We start from the raw sequence: 20,415 nt of genomic DNA, 5'->3' as shown, positions 1-20,415 counted from the left end.
TCCCTTCCCATCTCACTCATCTTAATCAATATGATCCGGCAATAAACTAAACAGGTGAGCATTCGCCTCATCTATGATTTCGTAACCGACAAGACGGCGGCACTGAGATCCCTGCTTTTTAGCTTTGCATATCCTCTCGCTCCTTCTCGTCACCATGTCAGACCCATTCGACGACGATGATCTGTTCGACAACCCCGAGACTCTCGGACTCCTGGAAGCAGTGGAAGAACGAGCCATCCAAGCCTCCCAAAAACCATCTACCAAGCCTAGATTCTCTCAACCTATCAGGCATGTCCTGGCCAAACCCAAGAATTCCCCCAGCAGCTCATCTTCCTCAAGCAATAACAGCCGACTGAAGAAGGAACCTAGACCTATCAATACCGAACCTGGAATAAGAGGAGGGACGGGATTCGGATGGGAAGAAGGTGGCAAGAGGTCATTCGATATTGATAGACATATCGGTAATGTCAAGAAAAGAGAATCATACTGGAATGGATCTGGTCGTAAGGGGGAAGAAGAGGATGATGAGAGTATACCAATTGATGTGATAATGGGTGGTTCTGGGAAATATGAATTAATCAACAACAATAGGAATAACAGTACAGGTAGTGGAGATGAGGCGATCATAACGGATAAAAGAAGAGCCCAACCTTTCATGTTAGGTGAGAGTTTAGGATTGAACGGTTCTGGTAATGGATCTAGTGGAATGTCCATGCAAAAGAGGCAACAGTCGGAAGATGCTATTCAGGCTAGAAGGAAAGCTATGGCAGCTGCAGCCGCAACTGTTTCTTCTGAACCTTTCAGTAACAGACAACCGATGTCTAAATCCAACTCTACCTCAACAACAAATATAATCACCTCTCGACTCTCAAGCAATAACCATCAGCAGCAAAAGAACCAAGATCAGAAATTCAATGCCAACAGATCATTATCTCGATCTGTATCTGCCGGTGCACAGATTTTCAACAGATCAAATGCCAATGCCATTGCTGGACCATCAAGACTACCTACCATCCCTTCCGAAACATCATCCCAATCACGTAACGGGTCTAGCGAAAATGGCGATTCGAGGGAAATGTCCGCTCCCCCCATGTCCCAGGGTTCTGCTGCCCGTGCAGCTGCGATAGAGCTCGAGGTGGAAAGGAGGAAAAGACAAGAGTTGGAAGCTGAATTAGCAGCTTTACGCACGCATGCGCAAGCACAAGCTCAAACTCAGACTAGTAGATCTCAACGTCCTGCTCAGCAAGATGAAGGACAAGGTGGTGTAGATGTCAAAGAGAAGATTAAGGAGCTGCAAAGTCAGGTGTGGGCGGCGAAAGGTGAAGCTGAGATGATACGTCGAGCTCAGAAAGAGGTGGGTGATGTTCTTGGTAATATCAGTGATTGGTAGAACTGACGAAGATTTGGGATATAGGAACATCAACGTCATTTGGCTGAATTGGAGAAACTCAAATTAACTATTCAAGATAAAGATGTCCAGATTAAAGAGAAAGAGAATCAAGCTAAGAAACAGATGGAAAATATCAAACATCAAGCTGTATTTTCTGTACGTTTACGTGTATCTCCAAACTACATATACGTCGAGAGATACTGATTGCGATGGGGGGTTGGGTCAACCTTAGAATCACGCTGCTCATAATTCAGCGATGAAAGTTCGACAACAACAGTCTCAAAGGTTTGTTGGAGGATCACAATCGCAATATCGAGGATTGCCTACACCTGTTAAACTTGGTTCTCCAAGTAGAAGGCGGAGTCAACCGGTCGAAGAGGAGATGACCCCGCTAATTAAGTCTGTTAAAGGGAAAGGTAAGTAAATCCAGACCTCGCCCAATATGTTAGTAGTGTATATTCAAGTTGTATGTCCTTTGTAGGAAAGGCGCCTACGTCTGGACCTACTTTCGGAGGATTCAATAATGCTTTTGCAGCTACCCCGACTGTTGGTCCTAGAGCCAAAAGACAGAAAACGGCCGATCTCAGTCCGCAAGGCTCACCTACTCGTGGTCCATCCCCTTTACCTTTCCAAGCGTCTCCTGCTAGGAGCCAGAGAAAGTCGTCTCCTTTGATAGGTGAAGAAGAAATTGATGATGGTATAGATTGGGGTCCTGTGATAGAACGGGCAGATGAGGGAATGACGATTGATGGAGAGGCAAAAGAAGAGGAAGAAGAAAGGAAGGATGAGAAAGCCGAGGTAAGCTGATCTTGTTGTATACGTCTGCGGTATACACTCAGCTTATATCTGTCTACATTTTAGCTGCTGTATCACCTACTGAACCATGTTTCCATATCGGCATTCCAATATACCCTTGGCTTAACCACTGAACCTACGATATATCGATTGATGAATTATCGTCCGCCGATCAATATTGAGGGTCACGAGATATATACTCAACGGTGTTCGGAAATACTCAAAGCTTGTGGAGATCCCGAGATCACATTTGAAGAGATGCTGGAAATGGTCATCAACTGTTTGAGCGATATGTTGAGCTTTGGGTTGAAGGTCATCTCGGATGTGGATCAGGCGTCGTTGACTGATGTGAGTGACCCAATGAATCATAATCATATCCCAGCTCTATATCCTGAGTTCAAATCGCTGATGAACCTCGTTACAAAATAGATTGCAGTTTACTGTAACATCCTTATCCTCCTCACTAGTTCAACCTTTCTTTTTCCATTGGTTATACGTACATTGTCATCAACCGATATCACCGACAATCTCAAGTCGGTGGTACATTCGATATACTCAGATGCTGCCACGCTGGCGAAATTCAGAGGATGTATCGATGCTGTCCCAGAGACAGAAGATGGAGCGAAGAAAGTGGAGAGGGAAAATTGGTATTTGGAATTGGCAGATAAAATAGCAGGATTAGCAGAAGCTATTTGCTTTACGTCCGAAACTTCAAACTGGTGAGCTATCACGAGTTCTTCGAAGTGGCGGTAGCTGACAAAAAATACAGGAAAGGGGATGAATTGGTAGATATCATACTAGGGTTGATGGCGAATCACAATGATCCGTATGTGGTGAAAAGAGGGATAGAAGTGTTTTATGTCGCTTCTCGTCGTACGTGCAAATTCCAATTCTCACTTGGTCATCCGTGCAGCTCAAACTCACGATGATGTGTAGAATCGTGTCATTTCAGAAGTCTGATCACTGCTTCGGATAAGTATCAACTTGGATCACCTAATGAGTCACCACTGGTTGATAGGTTATCGAGGTATCTCATTCTGGCCAGTGAACCTGAGGTGAGTAATTTGAGTAATTTATCCGTCCAAAGAAGGAAAGGAATCATGCTGATGAGATAGAATATCAGTCCCTCCAAACGAGTCTATTGATCGTTCGAGGTCTGTGCATGCTATCGATCTCTCACCCTGACGCCGTGATTATCATGGGTCAAAAATCGGTATTGGTGCCTGCTTTGGTGATAGTCCTGCAAACGGAGAGTAATAAGCTTTATGGGATTTTTGGAGTATTACAATCATACAAAGAGTGAGTGAAATGGGACCGGCTCTCCATCCTAGCTCAGGACTGCTGTATTTTGTAAAATGGAAGATACTAACAGTGTGTCACACGTTATAGTGCATTATCATTACTTCTTCCAACATTATCATTACTTCATCAACTAGTTTTCCCTGCTCCAGTAACCAAACACCAATCGATAGAATCCCAAACTCAATCCCTCAGTCAACAGCAAAGAGAAGAAAGTGACATCTCACCGATAGGTATAAATCTATCGGATCGACTGTTCACAGCTGCTCAGACGAGGGAGTTCAACGGCTTGCAACATATGTTTGTAAGTGCCATGGGAGCTATGGCTTATTCCCAGATTGATGAGGAGGTGGTGGAAGAAGTTGATCAGAGGGGTATACAATGTAAGTTCATACTTGATAAACAACTTTTTCAACAATTCCAGGAATGCCTCAGATCATAGGTCTCCTTATTCGACTCTTCAGTCTTGGTTTTGACCTGAAAGCCAAAAAACAATTACTTACAAAGTACTTTCATCCACATCATAGATTTAAGCGGCGATCTACTAGAAAACGTCGTGGAAGGTCCAGAAGGAGATGCGATCTATGAATTGTACGTTCCATTAGATGATGAAGAGGATCAACAACAGCGAGATCAAGATCGAGATCTTGATCCTAGTGTAGATCCCGATGTGGATGTGGACGTGCCTATGGATGTTGATCATGATGATGACGGGGAAGATGAGCATGAACAAGAGACCAGTCACATTGATAAGGGAAGAGGGAAAGGGAAAGGGAAAGAAAGAGGAAGATCAGGGAGTGAGGATGTTACTGAGATAATCGAAATCGTCGATGATGATGACGATGACTAGTAGATTAGTTATGCACATCAAGAGATGAAGGTTTTAGTGATTTGTTAAAATGCCAATTTGTTGTTATACTACTTTATAACCCCAGAACACAGATGTTCAAGACCAATGCATACTGTGGTGGACTTATCCAATCTGCAAACGTACGTGCTGCGAATCATACCATCAATCGCACATACTTGGAGAACACGGAAATAAGAGCGACAATTCTTTGATTATCTCATCGTACAGCCAGCCTACACTAGTAACACAATCCGTCATTATATTGTTGTCATTCATCTGTCCAATTCACCGACAACTTCTGATGATTGATCTTGTCATTCAGTTCATGTTCATTTTGTATATATATATATAAAAACAGAAACAGAATCAGAAACGGAAACTTGACAGCGAAAGGGAAAGAAAAAACTGGGTATATCTGTAAGAGGAAAAAAAAAAAAAAAATTATTTGGTTGAATTGATTTTTATACATTTATTTGATTTGATAAAAGCGAATCAAAAAAAAAGAGGATTGATAAACAAAATATATGGTTGGTTTTCTCCGAACTCGTGTTAAACATTGTTTGTTTGTGTTTGGTTTTCTCCTTTTACTTTCGTTTGTTAATGAGAGATATGAAATTACTTCTAGCTTTCTAAGTCTTCTTCCATCGTACAGAATCGATATTATCCTTCTTTCCCATCACGAGTGTTCTTACACTCTGCACCCACACTGAATGACACATCAGTGTCTTCTTTTCCCAACGAACCTATGATAACACTATTCATTCCCTTTTGCATCAGCACGCCATTTTCATTTGGCTTTTAGTCATCGGACCCACCCATTGGTTCCCCATTATCACCCGCAGTCCTCTCAAAAGCCTTGGTAGCGAAGAATCTCACATCCGCATCACTATCCTCCTGCAACTTCTTCAAAGCAGGAATGACTTTTCGAGAGATGATCTCCTGTCCTTCGGGGGTGGTAGCCAAGACGGCAGCCAAGGTTTCGAGACACTTGGCGACGTTGAATCGGATATTGGGGATAGGGTCATTGGCTAGATTCAGAGCTGATTCCAAAACAGTATCTCTGATGATTGGGACGTTGAGCGATGGGGCCATTGTCTTAACCAAAAACAAGATCTGAAGTCAGCTGACATGTCTTTTGTCCAAAAAAGAAAGGTGTCTATAAAGAAGCACACAGTGGTATCACTCACAGTAATAGCAAAGATGGTCGTCATCCTATACAGATAATTCTGATGATCACCCATCTCAAGTACTTTAGGTATAATTGTCGATTTGGCCCATTCCACGCCAAACACATCTGTCAATTTCTTCAAGTTGATCGTGGCTGCTTCCCTGATGGAGAAAACGGTATCTCCCAACCATGACATGCAAAGTTGACCTAATTTATCGTCAAAGAACTGTACACCCAGTTGCTGGGCTAACAAGGGGATGTATTCAATGATAGCTTGTCGGACTCTCCATTGTTTGTCTTCAGCCAATTCCATAATGGCAGGTAAGAGTGCTTGGGATAATCGTTCAATACCGATAACTGTGCATAAGTGTACCCAGAGATGAACGACAGAACAGATTAGTCTCTGCCTTATATGTCACAGTTGATGATAGGAGGGTTGCTCACCCTCATTGACCATATCAAGTTTACCAATCAAGTTCAATCGAACATCACTGAAATCATCCTTCAACAGTTGCAAGAACAATGGTAAAAGGTTTTCCACCGTCGAGTCAGTACCGAGTAGAGGAGCCAATCCTGAGATTTGCATAGCCAAGGAAGCTCTGACATGTTGACTTGAATCGGTTGCGAGATCCCGTACACATGGGAGAAGTTTGGCAAGGATGACTTCTTTGTCGACAAGTTTGGCAAAGCCTAAGGTAATACAGCAACGGGATATCAGCTATCATATTCACACACTGTGGACAAACAGATGAGAGAGGGGCTTGTGATACAGTCTTGAGTGTATTTAAAAGCAATATAAGGGTGACGGCGCTATTGAAACCGCGTACTTACCAGGAATCTGTCCAGCAGCAGCAGTTCTAACCTCCGCTTCATTGTCCTTCAACAACCCTACAAAGGCATTGACCAATTCCTCTCTGATGATCGATTCTCCCACACCCTCAGCGAGACCGACAAACTCATTCGCAACCATATATCTGACTCTCCATGATTTATCCGTCACGCTAGATCGGAGAGGTTCAAGGATGTGTTCCTTGACTTCCTCGGGGTTGAGTGCAGCTGCAATAGCGATCAAATCGGGGATGGTGAGGAGTCGGACAGAATCTTGGTCGTCACCTGCTAATTTTCGATAAAGGGGGATGATATCGGAGATCAAGATTGAATGTTGGTCGGGCACTTCTGCGACGGACTTGGCGAAGGGCTAGAAAAAATTTGACACGTATCAGTAACGCAATAGAGGGCGTGCCAAATTGGACAATGGGTGACATGGTGGTTCACAGTTAGGATTCACTCACTCCTAAAGCCTTGGCAGCCGCTCGTCTGACCATGGGCGTCTCATCGGTCGTCAACGCCGCGAACAACTTTCTCATCTCTTCTTGTACACCAGTGGACGCGATAGGGTAAGGAGCAGCGTACAGGGCACAGGCGGAAGTTCGAGAGGTGAACCAATCGCCTTGTGAGAGTCGCTGGAGGAGGGGTAAGAGGTGTTCTTCGATTTGTGAAGCGTTGAGGAGTGTGGAGAGCTTGGAGATTGATTCGGCGGCCTAAAAGGGTTTGTAACAAGATTCATCAGTATTCAAAATAGCGAAATGGAAGAGAAACAGCAGAAGACAATGGACGATTGATTGATGGTTTCTTGTAATCTACAAATATCTTATAGTACCTCAACCTGGACAAGGCCCCACGCATAACCCAATACCCCATCTACACCAGGCGTATCTACCCTTGACATAATCAATAGGAAAACAACACTCACTTTATCTCTGACCAAAGTCTCCTCAACCGCAGCCAGATTCTCCAACGGACCCAAAACGACCCAAGCGTATTCATTCCCACCTACGTACTCTGCGAAATTGCCCAGTTCCTCAGCGAGGACCAAGAGAACTTCATCCTCGTCGTCCAACTGATCTTGTAAGAATGGTATGAGTTCTTCTCTCGTACGTTGAGGTCCCAATGCCAAAGCGATAGTAGATAACCTTCGGATGGATGATAATCTTAGGACAACATCTTCAGACTTGAGTTCATCCATCAATAGATGGATTGGATAGAGGGAGGAAGATGTTGTTGGGGATGACATCTTGAGTGAGAGTCGACGAATGGCTTATATCCGAATGATAGAGGTTTGTTGTTGACCTGTTCAGCCCGGTGATATATATATGTAAATTCTTTCTAGGTGTTGTAGTGTTTTGTACGTGAGTATCTGAGTAACAAAGTAAGAATGTTATACCAGTATAAAGGAGTGAAGATGTTACCACTGTGGATGGATGTGTCTCTTGAAATCAACCTTGTACGGTGGTGGTGATGCACGGTGACAAGCGCGACTTGACTTGCTCGCTACTACTTCATCCAGTCCACGTGGCGGAGATGTACCATCTCAACCCGGTATCATCCAATGTGGCATAACATACCATACACAGTGTACACTTCTAAAGTAATGCATGTACTCATACCTGACCAAACGAAACGTAACACTGTGTATTGGATCATTTCATATACATATCTCCTTGCCTTCCTCATCTATTGACATTCAAATCATGCTAATCTAATCGACATCCATCTCCTCAACCTTTGGTCCTTCACCTTCACCTTCAACGTCCATCTTCTCCTCTTCCTTCTTAGGAGTTTCAGTACCGGAGGTAGGAGGAACTTCAGCCTTGGGCTTGGGTTTAGGTCTGTTCAAGATACCGGCACAGGTGAAGACAGCCTCTTCCTTTCGCTTGTTGATCTCGGCAGAGGTGACGACAGGGTTGACATTCTTGGGTTTCTCAGATTGTCGGACGAGTTGGTTCTCCAACCATGAGAGTGTGTTGGCGGAAGCGTCAATCTACATCATTCGATGATTTGTCAGCTCCTATCACTGTGCACATATATATATATATATATATATATATTGTAGACCGTTGTGCACCGTAAGGCGCAAGTATTGATACAATATGGAGGTGTTTACTCACAACTTTTTGCAAGTCCTCTTGAGGGATATGACTATACTTCTCATCACCTGATTGAGCGGCGTTCAAGTAAGTGTTGAGTGCCTCTCGGGTAGCAGCAGCGGCTTTAGGTCTTTCCTCCGATTCCTTCCATCTGAGTACAATGGGGTCACCTTTGACTTTGAGAGCATCAAGTCGAGAAACGTAAGCTGATTTGGTGGCATCTTCACCTTCTTCAGTGTACAACCAATCTTCAGCTTCTTGAAGTCCGGTGAGTAAATCGGATTTCTCTTGAGATTGCACATAGGCGGAATATCGGTCTTCCAATTTTCCTCTCATCTCATAGACGTATTCTTCAAGAGCATTCTTTCGGTCCTACATTACCCAAAACATGACATCAGCTTTGCAAACATCTCCAAAACACTAGTACCTACCTCAGTCTCCATGACCAATTTATCTTCAGCATGCATCTTACCCTCTCTTTCAGTCAAGTCATCAACGACGTTCTTGACTAAACCAGAGTATTGTCCTACAACCGCACAATCTCCCTTTCGTTGAATCTTCTTAACCAACTTCTTTTCCTCCTTCTTTTCATCACCTTCACCGGTAGTGACGATTTCCTCCTTTTCAACCTCTTCGACGATGTAGGCACCTTCAAAGTTGATTATACCGTGGAGGTTTAATCTGGTCTTTACTTTGACACAAGCGAGTTGTTCACCGTTGGTTGGCTTCTCAACGTTCTTGACGGTGAATTTACCTAACCATGGGTTGGTCCCCTTGGGTAACAAGGAAGGTTCGGCATATTGAGCTTCAAGTTCGAATGGACCTTGTCTGTAGAAGGTCAAGATCTTGGTCGAGGGGATAGGGTTATTTTGAGGGAAAACGATTAATTCAGAATCTTCATCTGGGTTTCCAGCTTCTTTCTCCCATTGAACCTTGATGGGGTAAGAGGCGATATCGTGAACGGCGAATTCCCTCACTCTGAATACAGGTGATAGAGAGGCACAAGCGAATGTGGCTCCTCGGGCGACAGCTTCATCTTGATTAAGAGTGGTAGAAAGTGTTTTACCATTGAAGAAAGCTTGAATCCTCTCTTTGATGGCTGGAACTCGGGTTGATCCACCAACCAATTCGACAGCATCAACTTGATCAATGGCCAGACCGGCTTTTTCCAAAGCTTCAGCAAGAGGGTTGTTAACTCTTGTTAACAAGTGATCAGTCAATTTTTCGAATTCTTCTCTCTTCAATGATGACGATGCGTCGATATCGTTCATCAATGACTCGACGTTGATAGGAGCTTCGGCATTGGCAGATAAGACCTTCTTCAATCGTTCGCATCCCGTAGACAATCTGAAAACGGCTTTGGGTGAGGAGAGAACATCGATCTTGTATTTAGCGTTGAACTCTTTGGCGAAATGTTGGACCAAGGCATAATCGAAATCTCTACCACCGAAATGTCTATCGTAAGCTGTTGACTTGACTGTTAATTGACCTTTGGAGAAGGCAACGACAGAGACGGAGTAGTTGGAGTGTCCAACATCAACGAAGACGACGTGTCTTGGGGCATCGGCAGATTCGGGCAAGTCAGCTTTGGTGATTCCGTAACCGAGGGCAACGGCGGTGGTATCGTTGATTAATCGGAGGGGGTTAAGTCCAGCGATGTTGGCGGCATCAAGCATCGCTCGTCGTTGAACGTCGGTGTACCATCCTGGAACGGCGATGACGACGTCGGAAACGGATTGTTTGAGCTCGTTGGCAGCGGTATCTCGAAGTTTACCGAGGAAAGCAGCAACAAGTTGGGTGTAGGAGAATTCGGTTTGTTCACCGAGGTAGTTTACCTGATGTCATCGAATCGCACGTATCATTTAGTTGTATCTATATAGGAGTAGAGTATTGAGGATACAGCACCGCTACTCACCTTGACACCAGCACTTCCATTCACATCAACCAACTGAGCATTGATAAACTTCTTCTCGTACTCTTCAATCTCGGGATCACTGAGGGATCTACCGATCAATCTTTTGAGTGATCCAACGGTGTTCTTGAAATTCGAGGTCTCGGCGGTCTTGGCTGGTTCACCGATATGTCTTTGTCTGGGAGTAAAGGAGATGAGGGAGCTGTAAGCCAAGGAAGGAATAATGTCAGTTATGTGTACTTTCGAATAGGATGACAGGGAAAGGAAGATAGAATGATATATAAGGATTGCAATACTCACGGAGTAGCTCGGTTGGATACTTCATTCACGATAATATCAATACCTCTGTGTCTAGCTACACCAATCTTTGATGAGAGGTTACCGAGATCAATACCGACTACACTCTGTTGCGTCGTAAATACGTCAGCCAGCTTTCCTCATCCGCTCGACGACAAGCTAAGGACGACTCACGGCCATTTTGATATTTCTATGCTATATGGATATGAAAGTGATACAGCTCTACGAGAGATTCTACAATTCGTTGATATGTTCTATAGTATGATCAAACGAACTGAGTTTTTTGTATGATTTATGCTTGCTAGTATAAAGGATGAGATGGTAGAACTTTTCTTGCACTCTGCAGTGTAAGAGTACTTTGACGTGATAACTTCAAGATGGTGATGTGGCACTTTGCACTTTGGATTGAAAAACACCAAGAACAACCTCGAAGCTTCCAAAAAAATCAAAAAAATAATCCCAGCCAAAAGATTACTAGACGACTTTAACGAGATAGGCGGGATAAAGTGGTATAAATCCATTTTTACGAAAAAGAAGTCATTTGATCCCGTTGCCACTGACGCTTCTGAGGTGATGTAATGATTTCATCTGTTTGGCTTGGCTTGACCTCCACTCGCTTGGCCCGCTGTGTACTCTGAGTGGATGAGCCTGCGCAAATGTCAATGTTGTTGTTGAAGATTGAAGCTGAGAATGGATATTGCACTGCTTATATACGACTACTAAAGATCATACTTTCACATTACATTTACACGAACAAACACAACTTCTTTTTCGTCCCACCGACTTATATTTGACTTCTCCTTAGACTGGGATATATATCGGATCAAGTGAACGGTCAACAATCAGTGAGCATCGACTAAACCACCTAAAGCAGCCTACCTTGTTTCATGTCAATGTATCTGATTACTGACCTGCCCGGTACATGCTCATAGTGTGTATTCCACTCATATGTGAGCTACCTTAGTGTATGTTATGATTTGGAAAGCTGACTGAAGACCTTACCTCCTGGATCAGTCGGATTCCCAACGAAAGTGAGTTCGACAAGCTCAAAGATTAAAGGTGATTTTGGTAGCTGATGAGCGGTTGATCAGTTCAAACAAGATGCGTCTGAGCCAGGTAGGATGTGTCCAAGGTGTAACAATGGTATGTCGGCTCTGGCCTTAACTATACTGTAACGCGAAGGCAGGACATTGAGCTAATAGTGAATGAATTGCAATACAGCTGCTGTCGGTATGTCATAATCACCCCATCATCCATTCGCAGAGATACAGTACGAAATAACACATTGATGGACAGTCGGAGGAAGCTCAAGGACATGGTTCGAGTTCTTCTGGATCCCTTTGATACCCTTCACCAAATCTAGGATATGGATATGTACTATATGTCGTAAGTCCATCGAATTCCCTCAGCTGAACCACGGTTTTCCTATCTGCCCAAGCTGATGCGAACATGATTGACCACCAGAATGGGAGATGAAGCAAGGTGATGGACCTGATCCTCAACCTCCTTCTCAGAATAGATGGGGTGGTGGGTACAGACCACCTCCACCGCCTCAACAATCCCATCAGCCGGGATACGGTCAACAGCAGGTATAGCGAATGGAGGTATTGTAGCAGTAGGAGGTGATGTAGCCGTAAGAGTTGTTGTAAGAGAATTACTTGGTGCGGGTCAATGTATGTGTATAGTAAAGGGTCCTTTGGCTTTGTGTGCTCGGTTGAGAGAGGGAGAGGGAGAGATGTTCTGTGCGTTGTCTGTGCGTTGTCATCATGCAATTGACGTTTACTCGATCCTCATCTCAACTCACTTTGGAGATTTCTTCTTGATGGTCATATGATAGTGTACATGGGAATAACTCACCCCAAATTGAGATACCTGACACTCAATCCATCTTGGATCTACGAAACCACTCAGAGGATACATATCATATCACTTGCCGATCAACATTCTGAAACGCCCAAAACTCAAAGGGTACTTTCAAACATCAACAGAAGAAAAGATCAAATGAACAGTCCTTTCCTTATTGAACGTGGTCATAGACGAAATCGGACAGTCATCTCGCTCTTGGCGATATCAGACGTAAAGTGATAGTCGGTGGCTGTGGAAGGCCGAGGAAGGAGAGTCCTTTAGGTTGTACAAGTGTTGAAGAGATCGCAAATGGTGAGAAATAAGTGAGTCGGGTTCCCTTTGTTCCAAGTGATTCCTTCTTTCCTGCCCTTTCCATAAAAGGATGATTTCTAGTCTCTTCTTGACTGCTTCTCAATATGCACAGAAACGACCAAGGATGGATAGGTCAAAATGACTTTGGTGAAAGTTATGAAGAGAGCAAGCTATCAACGTTTCGAGTAGGGTGGTACTTTATAAGAAGCGATTAGTAGAGGAAGACAAATTCAAGGAGCGATCCTGCCCTTTTCCCTCATCATCTAATCTGTCAATTACTGAATTGCAAAGAAGAATATCTCTAATATCACAGCAATACAGTACCATAACTCCATCCCATCAATAGTTCATCGATCATATCATATCTGGTTATCCTCGGGACCCTTCATTATCAACTAAAAATGTCCCTCTCCCTCACATTCACTATCGTCCTCCTCTCAATCTTCTTACCCCGTATACCGCACGTTCGAGCCGATGACAGACAAGACCAAGAACGAATGGGGAGTGAATATACTACTATGCCATTGTATAGAAGCGGGGCAGGGACGAACGTGTTAAGTGTGAATGTGGGTAATCCCCCAACGGAGATGAGATTGACTTGTTGTAAGTGACATATCTCCGTTGTCACCCAGTAAATCAAATTGCTAGCTGACGTCTTACGATGTTGATATAGCTACGAATGTCGATTTCTTCATCATTGCTGCGACGGGATGTGAAGAATGTATTGAAGATTCGGATTTGTAAGGTTCAAACCCCCCTTCATTCTCATATCTTGAATGCTGAAAGATACAGTTTAGGTTCGAAGTGACAAGATCAGATTCATTATCTGTATGTCTCATGTCCTCCACCCTCCCTACCGTACACTATCCCAAACAGTGGAGAAGTCCAAAACTGATGTACCGATTGATTTCCGGCCTAGATATGGGAACAAGATCTAGCCTACGTCTTCCCCTACCCTTCCGGATCCTCCTCAACCATATCGATAGCAGGTAGATTTGCCTCGGACGTCATTTCCGATGAGAGAGGGGACGAAGCTACGCCTAGACCTATCGTATTAGCTGCGGCCGTACAGACGAATGACCCTAGAGCGCTGTTGGATGGGGTAGATACCAAATTGACTGATGGAACGGGTGGGTTCTGGGGTATGGGAGTGTATCAGGTGAGTAACTACATTTCTCTCTATTTATAGTGTATCGATAGTATATATTCTTGAAGTGCATCACTGGAAGAGAACCAGTCGTGCTGATTGATCTTCTTCCTCTTCAGGACCGAGAATCAAATTCTATGATCCCGTCAATGATCACTTCCGATAATGATGGGTCGACAGAACAGCTTACCTCCTTCACGGTGGGATTTCAGATCAACAACTTCTCCACGAATACTGATGACCTAGCTGGTGAGATCCATTGGGGTGCGGTGCCTGCCGGAGTCCATGAAGGGAATTTGTAAGCTACACGTCGACCATCATGTTCTCTTCGGTGGCATAGAAACCTATGAGCTTACATGGTGGCTTGGATTCTCAGTAATTGGCTGAATGCAAACTCTTCTGTGGGTGGATCATGGGGATTTGACGTAGATCGATTTAGGATAGGAGGTGAAGTGATTGATCTGGAGAATCATTATGTACGGCATTGTCCAGCTATCATGTACACGCGAAGCCCGTCGAACATATCAGCTGATACAGGAGAAACAGGGCACAGTCGATCCTGCTTTTGATTCCATCTTCGTTCCTACCAATATCGCAGAGAGGATTTTCGCCAAGGTCAATGGGGCAGTTAGAGATGGTAGAGATACAACGCGATGGGTAGGTCCTCCTTTCTTTGCATGGATTTGTAACGCGTGAAACTGATAGGGGATTGTGAAATTTAGAACGTGCCTTGTGACGCTTCGATCGATCTGAAGATATCTATTTCCGGCACTCAATATGCTATCGATCCAACTTCCTTGGTGAGGAATCGTGATGTCGCAGGTCGGACATGTTGGAGCTCCATCGTAGCTTGGCAGAATGGGAGTGTACCGGAAGGGAAAGGTGAAGTGAGATTAGGTACACCGTTCATGTCAGGTGTTTATACGTGAGTCAACTTCATAATTTATCCTACGGTGCGGATATAGCCTGAGATGCTTCGATAAACCCATCCAGTGCATTATACTATTCCGAGTCAGCTCAATATGTCGGTCTAGCTGGAAAACCAAATTCTGTCAATGCCTCCAATCTATATTCTAGGGACGAAGGTAAAGCTAACAAGAAATTGGCTGGTATACGTGAGTGACCCTTGAGGGCATTCGATTCTGAAAGCAACAATTGACCTTGAGTATCCAGTCATCGGAACTCTTCTTGGTATATTGATATTCGGTTTACTGCTCTGTTACGCCCGAAATCGATCTTCATTCCAATCAATATGGTACCGAGCGTTACGTCGACAACAGAGAGCTCAAATGAATGCTGTCGTCCGAAGTGCAACCATACCTCCTCCTATAGTCCCAGTGGTAGGTATGGGTCCACCTATCATCCCTCGTGGTCCCCCTCTTATGATGGGTATGGGCATACCACCTATGGGTATGGGAATGGGAGCACCGCCAACCATGGGTATGGGTAGATCAATGATGCCTTATCAACCTCCTCCACCATATCAACCCCCCATCATGTCCCAAGATCAAGCACAAGAACAACAACAGCCTTTGATGTCGATGCCTCAGACGGTTCAGCCAAGGAATCAAGGATATTATTCACCCAGATTACAGGGTACTTCACCGCCCAAAAGTGGTTTCTTAGCTCTTCCATTTGGTAGATCCCGCTCACACCGTGGTGTTGGTGGTGTTGGTGGATATGAATATGAACCGCCATATTCTGCTGGTCAAGGATCTAAAGTCCATTTTGGACCTGCTGCAGCTCGACACATGAGAAGTGAAAGTTCGGCTGGTAATAGCATGAATATGAATGTCAATGAGTTTGGAGGTTATAATTATGGAAGAGGTCCTGAAGGAAGGTATGAAAGGCAGGATCAATACTTGAGGGAATATAACAATCTACAACCATCATCTTCACACCGACAACAGCCGCAGCAGCAATATACTTCGATGTCGATGCCACCTTTGGAAGATGTACCGGAAGGTGAATACCGTCCGAATCTGAATTTACAGACACCGTCACAGGGGCTTCACGGAGAAGAGAAGAAAAGGTATTTCCAATGGAGATCTACAGGTCAAGATCAAACTCAAGGAGAATATGCACCAGTTTCGAATCCAGTACAGCCCAATGCTTCAAGTGAAATAGGAAGTGGAAGTAATAGGTCCAAGAGGAAGAGCTGGTGGGGTAAAGATAGGAATGGAGGTTGGTATGATACTCCACAGCAGGATACACCGAGGATGAAAAGAGATTTAGGTTGGGGTTGATCAATTAATTGAAATCGTAGTGCTCGTACTGTAGACTGGAGATTTCAATCTTATTACCAACTTACAAAGTATTTACTGTGATATGATAGAGGAATGTAATGATGTATCTTGTCATTTTGAGTTAGTGCAATACAATACGATACTGTATGGTACCTTTCAGTACGAGTACGGTATTCTTGCTTTTCCATCGCTTTCAGTTTACAACAGACACCACAGGATGAGAGAGCATTGAACCATCGAATATGAATTGATAGATGTACAGTACAAAACAATATGCATGAGTCCATAACGTTATATGATGTACTCGTATCTGGAGTACTGAATTTCGGTAATGTATGTTTGCCAATATGTACTGTATTATACTGTATGATGCGATATGTTACTGTATACTGTATATGACAACTCGAACAAGAATCAAAAATCAAACAGAAACAAACCAAGCCGAGCAAAGCAAAGAAGCACAATCATAAACGATGAATATGAGAAACGTAGTCAAGCAAGAATATGGTATAAACCATCATCAAAAACCATTTTAAACGTCCCAATCCAACATATACACTTATACTCCTCCATCTCCACTGAACTTCGAAGCTACCGCTCTACTTCTCGTAGCATGTTTCCTAGGTATCTGTGGCTGTTCCTTCGTTGGATCTGGAATGGATTTAGGATCGTGTGGTGATTTAACCTGAGCCTGAATCTGTTCAGGTCTAGATGTAGAAACACTTGCACCTGCACTAATAGGGGTAGGTATCCTATTATTACCTTTTTCCCTTCGTTGTTGTTGGGATCCATCCTGTTCGTTTCCATCTTCTTCTTCAGAAAGATCAATCACGTCATTATCAGCCCATCCTAACATATCTTCCGCTCCTCCTATACTCATCCCTATTCCCATGGTTTGTCCAGACATGACAGCTGCTAAAGCAGAATACGAAGTATTTCTATCAACTATGCCACTACCTGTCCCAAGTAAGGCAGTAGGATCTTGGGAAGATGGAGTAAGCGGATAAGCAGAGTTCGAAACGTATCGTGGAGCAGACTGTTGGTTTGATGATATGGTTCTGACGGTGCCTTCTGACGAATTGGATGGAATTCTATTGGACCCTGATCCGGCGGCACGTAAGAATGTAGCTTCTCGAGGTGTCGGACCGGCAGACCAACTTTCAGTAGGTGACATTGGCTGTTGGGTAGAAAGGAAAGGACCCTGTTCGTCTATCGGGACGAACAATGATGGGTCGAGTGTGGCGTCCATTGATAAATATGGCAGGTTCGCATCGTAGCCTGGTGTGAAGAAGGGTATGGAAGGGTCGATGTTCCCATCTTCAGGTATCACCGAGACATACATGGGTACAAAACCTTGAGGGTATGGATAGGCGACTTCACCTACGGGAATTCCGAACGGCTCTTGGGCGAGGAATGTTGTAGAGGGTGTTAGGGGTGCAGCACTGTTACTGCCACTGGGAACATCGGTGGATGCGATTGAGACTGCGACAAGTGAGCGGGCAAAGGTATCAGTTTTCTGACAAATGGACATGTACAGCTTCGAACACTGCTCGAGCTCACCTCTTGTTGCTGATGACCGTCCAGCCTCGTCAGCATCGATATCATAGACCTGTAGTGTCCTCTCATCGGCTAAGAGACCACTTGGTCCGGTGGCATTTTCCAAATCATCTCTTACATCCTCATCTTGAAGGTTCCACCACATCTCAGCGAGCATAGCAGGATCACCATTATCGTCTTCGAGGAAGGGCTGGATATCGTCAAGTCCGAGAATAGCCATGGGCCGTCCATGTGCATCCATAGGTAATGGATCTGCGATGAAGGGAATTGCCGAATGCATTGATGGGTAGACGCCCAAACCCTGCATCGGCTGAGGAGGTACTTCCTGTACCTGTGGAGGGTGAGGATGTGGGATTGATGGCTGGGCCTGAGTGGGAGGACGAAGAGAAGGATGTATGTCGGAAGAAGACTCATGACTCATGGCAGGAGCTATTGGAGTGCGACTCCTTTGTCTTGACTCCATATGAACCGGAGGTGCTGGTATAGGCATTGGATGAGGTTGAGGGTGACCGTGACTTTGTCGATGTTGCCACGAGTGGTAATCTTCCGCGATCATCGCCCCCGGCGTTCCCTGCTGATGCATGGTGCTGCTATCGTCCGGAGCTAAGGCCGGCAGAGCATCGATGGGTACTGGGAAGGGGTATACACCCAACGGGTCCGCACCGAGAGCATATCTAGAGGGAGCAGGCTCGGTTTCACGTCGAGGACCACCATATGCTGGGAGAAGATGCACGTATCAGCAAAATGTTCCAATCGTGATGTCGAAGACTCACCAGCACTTGGACCGGCATTAGCCCACCACTGGCTGCCATTCTTACTTGACTCGCCAGAGTAAGACAATGACCGAGCGAGAGATCCCGTGTCTGGTCTTTTGCTTGAGTTCATCACTGAATATGGTGATGATGGGGAAACCCGATTTCGCTGTCTTCGCTGATGTCGTTTCGCCTCTGACAAGATCGATGAATGCTTAGTACGGTGACGTTCAAATCCAATGACGCTTGACTTACTGCCAGCCTGCTTCTCAGCTTCCTTCTGACGTTTGAGTTCTTCCCGCTCTCGTTCCCTCTCCTCTCGCTGTCGGATCTTGTCCGCTTTTCTCATAGGCTGGAACTTGTAGTCTGGGTATTTCTTTTGGTGCTACAAGTTTCAGAATGCGTCAGCTAGTTGATTCATGTTCTTGGAGACCGACAATATATGTGTCGAGAATTAGAGCTCAGATCTTGGTGTGGCGGAACAATATAGAAGACAACGGTACTTACTTCGATCTTTCTTAAATCAGCCTTTCTCTCGTAAAAAGCCTTTCTCTCTTCCGTTTCATTTTTCCACAACGTACTGATCAGTTTACTTATATGAGCCTGAGGTAGACCTTTTCCCGTTTTACCTCTACCCAAACTTAGAAACTCCTCCGTAGGTTGTTTAACCCCCTTTTTCGACTTCTTAACTTTAAATGTCGAAGGTGGCGGCATCATCTCCGAGTCTGTCACTTGCTTTGCTTTCCCTTTAGACGCCGAGATCGATTCACTATTGCTTTCATCTGAGCTTGCTGAAGTGACAGGTCCATATCCCAACTTTGTCAAAACAGTATCAAGCCCAGGTATATCGTTTCCCGATGCCAGATCCTTCAATATATCGGATCTGTACAAGATCCAAGCGTTTGGTGGACGTGGTATCGAATCTTTACCGCTTATTTTGAGGGATTTGCCTGGAGAAGCAGTCGAATAAGACCGTTCGCCTGTCCCATCATCTGTGATACCTTCCAGATCGATATCAAGATCAACATCGAGTCCAGAAGCGTTGGCTTCGGTATCGGTAGTTTGCCAAGGTGGTGAGCTAGCGTGTGAATTTGTAGAAGGGGCTATAACATGAGGATCTTGTTGAGGGAAATAACTTGTGGTAGGATATGATTGAGCGTAGGAAGCGAATATGTTGGAATTACTATACGAGTAGGTGAGAGAGGGAGGTGATTGTGATTGGGAGCTGGATTGAGAAGTTCTCATTGACATACTTGACGAAGAGGGATTGGATGGATCGGGGGATTGGTACGCGTTGAATTGTCGATTGGAAGACATGGTGAGAGTGATTTGAGGTTTCGCTGAGACCGATACGACCGGGCGAGCTATGTGTTTGGTTTTCCGTTGATGGTCGAGGTCGAGCGCACAATCACCAACGACGCTACCTTCGTCAGAGGTGTAAGGGGGTGTAGATACGGCCGGATCAGGTAGGATAGGCGGCACGTGAAAGACTGGGGAAGGCGTGAGGGGTTGTGACATGAACTCTGAGCAAGACTGTAGGAAAGTATTCAAGTCAAAATCGATCTCAGGTAGATCAATACAAGATGAACTGGGTACAGGTGATCCAGCCAGCTCGGATGAATCTGAGACTGTCGAAGGCATGATGGACTTGTGTTATCCTTGATCATGAGATCGGTAAGATGGTGAAAGTGAATGAGACAAGTAAGATGTACTGACATGTTATAAAGATGAAAGAATCTCCTCTTCTTGAAATGGTGGCAAGCAGGCAACCAAGCTACGAAACACCTCTCCTGGCTGTACAGTGACGTTTCGATACCCCGTGAGTGCTAGTCAGGCGACTTACTGATACACTGTATCGATCCGAGAATCGAAGCTGATGATGATGAGGTGGGTACGTGTGGATGAGGAAAGATTGGTG

General features: G+C 44.7%; 6 protein-coding genes across 6 annotated transcripts; 3 read left to right on the top strand and 3 right to left on the bottom strand.

Annotated features, from left to right (window-relative positions):
* Nucleotides 1-154: 154 nt before the first annotated feature.
* L199_000124 (uncharacterized protein) lies at nucleotides 155-4,334 on the top strand (the record flags this gene model as incomplete). Its single annotated transcript, XM_064885897.1, has 11 exons — nucleotides 155-1,354; nucleotides 1,415-1,546; nucleotides 1,623-1,806; nucleotides 1,872-2,188; nucleotides 2,252-2,533; nucleotides 2,615-2,904; nucleotides 2,955-3,058; nucleotides 3,122-3,240; nucleotides 3,309-3,484; nucleotides 3,575-3,867; nucleotides 4,012-4,334. 11 exons carry the CDS (start codon nucleotides 155-157, stop codon nucleotides 4,332-4,334), a joined length of 3,420 nt encoding a protein of 1,139 aa, XP_064741969.1.
* Nucleotides 4,335-5,132: 798 nt separating this feature from the next.
* L199_000123 (uncharacterized protein) lies at nucleotides 5,133-7,576 on the bottom strand (the record flags this gene model as incomplete). The annotated part of the gene is made up of 6 exons (XM_064885896.1): nucleotides 5,133-5,429; nucleotides 5,522-5,859; nucleotides 5,947-6,192; nucleotides 6,334-6,700; nucleotides 6,795-7,043; nucleotides 7,256-7,576. 6 exons carry the CDS (start codon nucleotides 7,574-7,576, stop codon nucleotides 5,133-5,135), a joined length of 1,818 nt encoding a protein of 605 aa, XP_064741968.1.
* A 465-nt stretch (nucleotides 7,577-8,041) lies between these two features.
* L199_000122 (uncharacterized protein) lies at nucleotides 8,042-10,818 on the bottom strand (the record flags this gene model as incomplete). Its single annotated transcript, XM_064885895.1, has 6 exons — nucleotides 8,042-8,323; nucleotides 8,451-8,801; nucleotides 8,861-10,264; nucleotides 10,345-10,543; nucleotides 10,642-10,745; nucleotides 10,813-10,818. 6 exons carry the CDS (start codon nucleotides 10,816-10,818, stop codon nucleotides 8,042-8,044), a joined length of 2,346 nt encoding a protein of 781 aa, XP_064741967.1.
* A 742-nt stretch (nucleotides 10,819-11,560) lies between these two features.
* On the top strand, nucleotides 11,561-12,233 carry L199_000121 (uncharacterized protein; the record flags this gene model as incomplete). The annotated part of the gene is made up of 6 exons (XM_064885894.1): nucleotides 11,561-11,588; nucleotides 11,653-11,669; nucleotides 11,730-11,781; nucleotides 11,860-11,868; nucleotides 11,935-12,024; nucleotides 12,103-12,233. 6 exons carry the CDS (start codon nucleotides 11,561-11,563, stop codon nucleotides 12,231-12,233), a joined length of 327 nt encoding a protein of 108 aa, XP_064741966.1.
* A 963-nt stretch (nucleotides 12,234-13,196) lies between these two features.
* L199_000120 (uncharacterized protein) lies at nucleotides 13,197-16,188 on the top strand (the record flags this gene model as incomplete). Its single annotated transcript, XM_064885893.1, has 10 exons — nucleotides 13,197-13,398; nucleotides 13,469-13,535; nucleotides 13,593-13,623; nucleotides 13,715-13,954; nucleotides 14,062-14,240; nucleotides 14,319-14,418; nucleotides 14,489-14,599; nucleotides 14,665-14,867; nucleotides 14,936-15,057; nucleotides 15,116-16,188. The coding sequence occupies 10 exons, from the start codon at nucleotides 13,197-13,199 to the stop codon at nucleotides 16,186-16,188; spliced, it is 2,328 nt and encodes a 775-aa protein (XP_064741965.1).
* Nucleotides 16,189-16,747: 559 nt separating this feature from the next.
* On the bottom strand, nucleotides 16,748-20,138 carry L199_000119 (uncharacterized protein; the record flags this gene model as incomplete). The annotated part of the gene is made up of 5 exons (XM_064885892.1): nucleotides 16,748-17,670; nucleotides 17,749-18,462; nucleotides 18,519-18,692; nucleotides 18,753-18,882; nucleotides 19,005-20,138. The coding sequence occupies 5 exons, from the start codon at nucleotides 20,136-20,138 to the stop codon at nucleotides 16,748-16,750; spliced, it is 3,075 nt and encodes a 1,024-aa protein (XP_064741964.1).
* Nucleotides 20,139-20,415: the final 277 nt, after the last annotated feature.

This window comes from Kwoniella botswanensis, chromosome 1 (assembly GCF_036426115.1).
Source record: "Kwoniella botswanensis chromosome 1, complete sequence".
Lineage (NCBI taxonomy): Eukaryota > Fungi > Basidiomycota > Tremellomycetes > Tremellales > Cryptococcaceae > Kwoniella > Kwoniella botswanensis.
The sequence above is the reverse complement of the archived record's forward strand: the minus strand, read 5'-3'. Positions and strand labels throughout refer to the sequence as shown.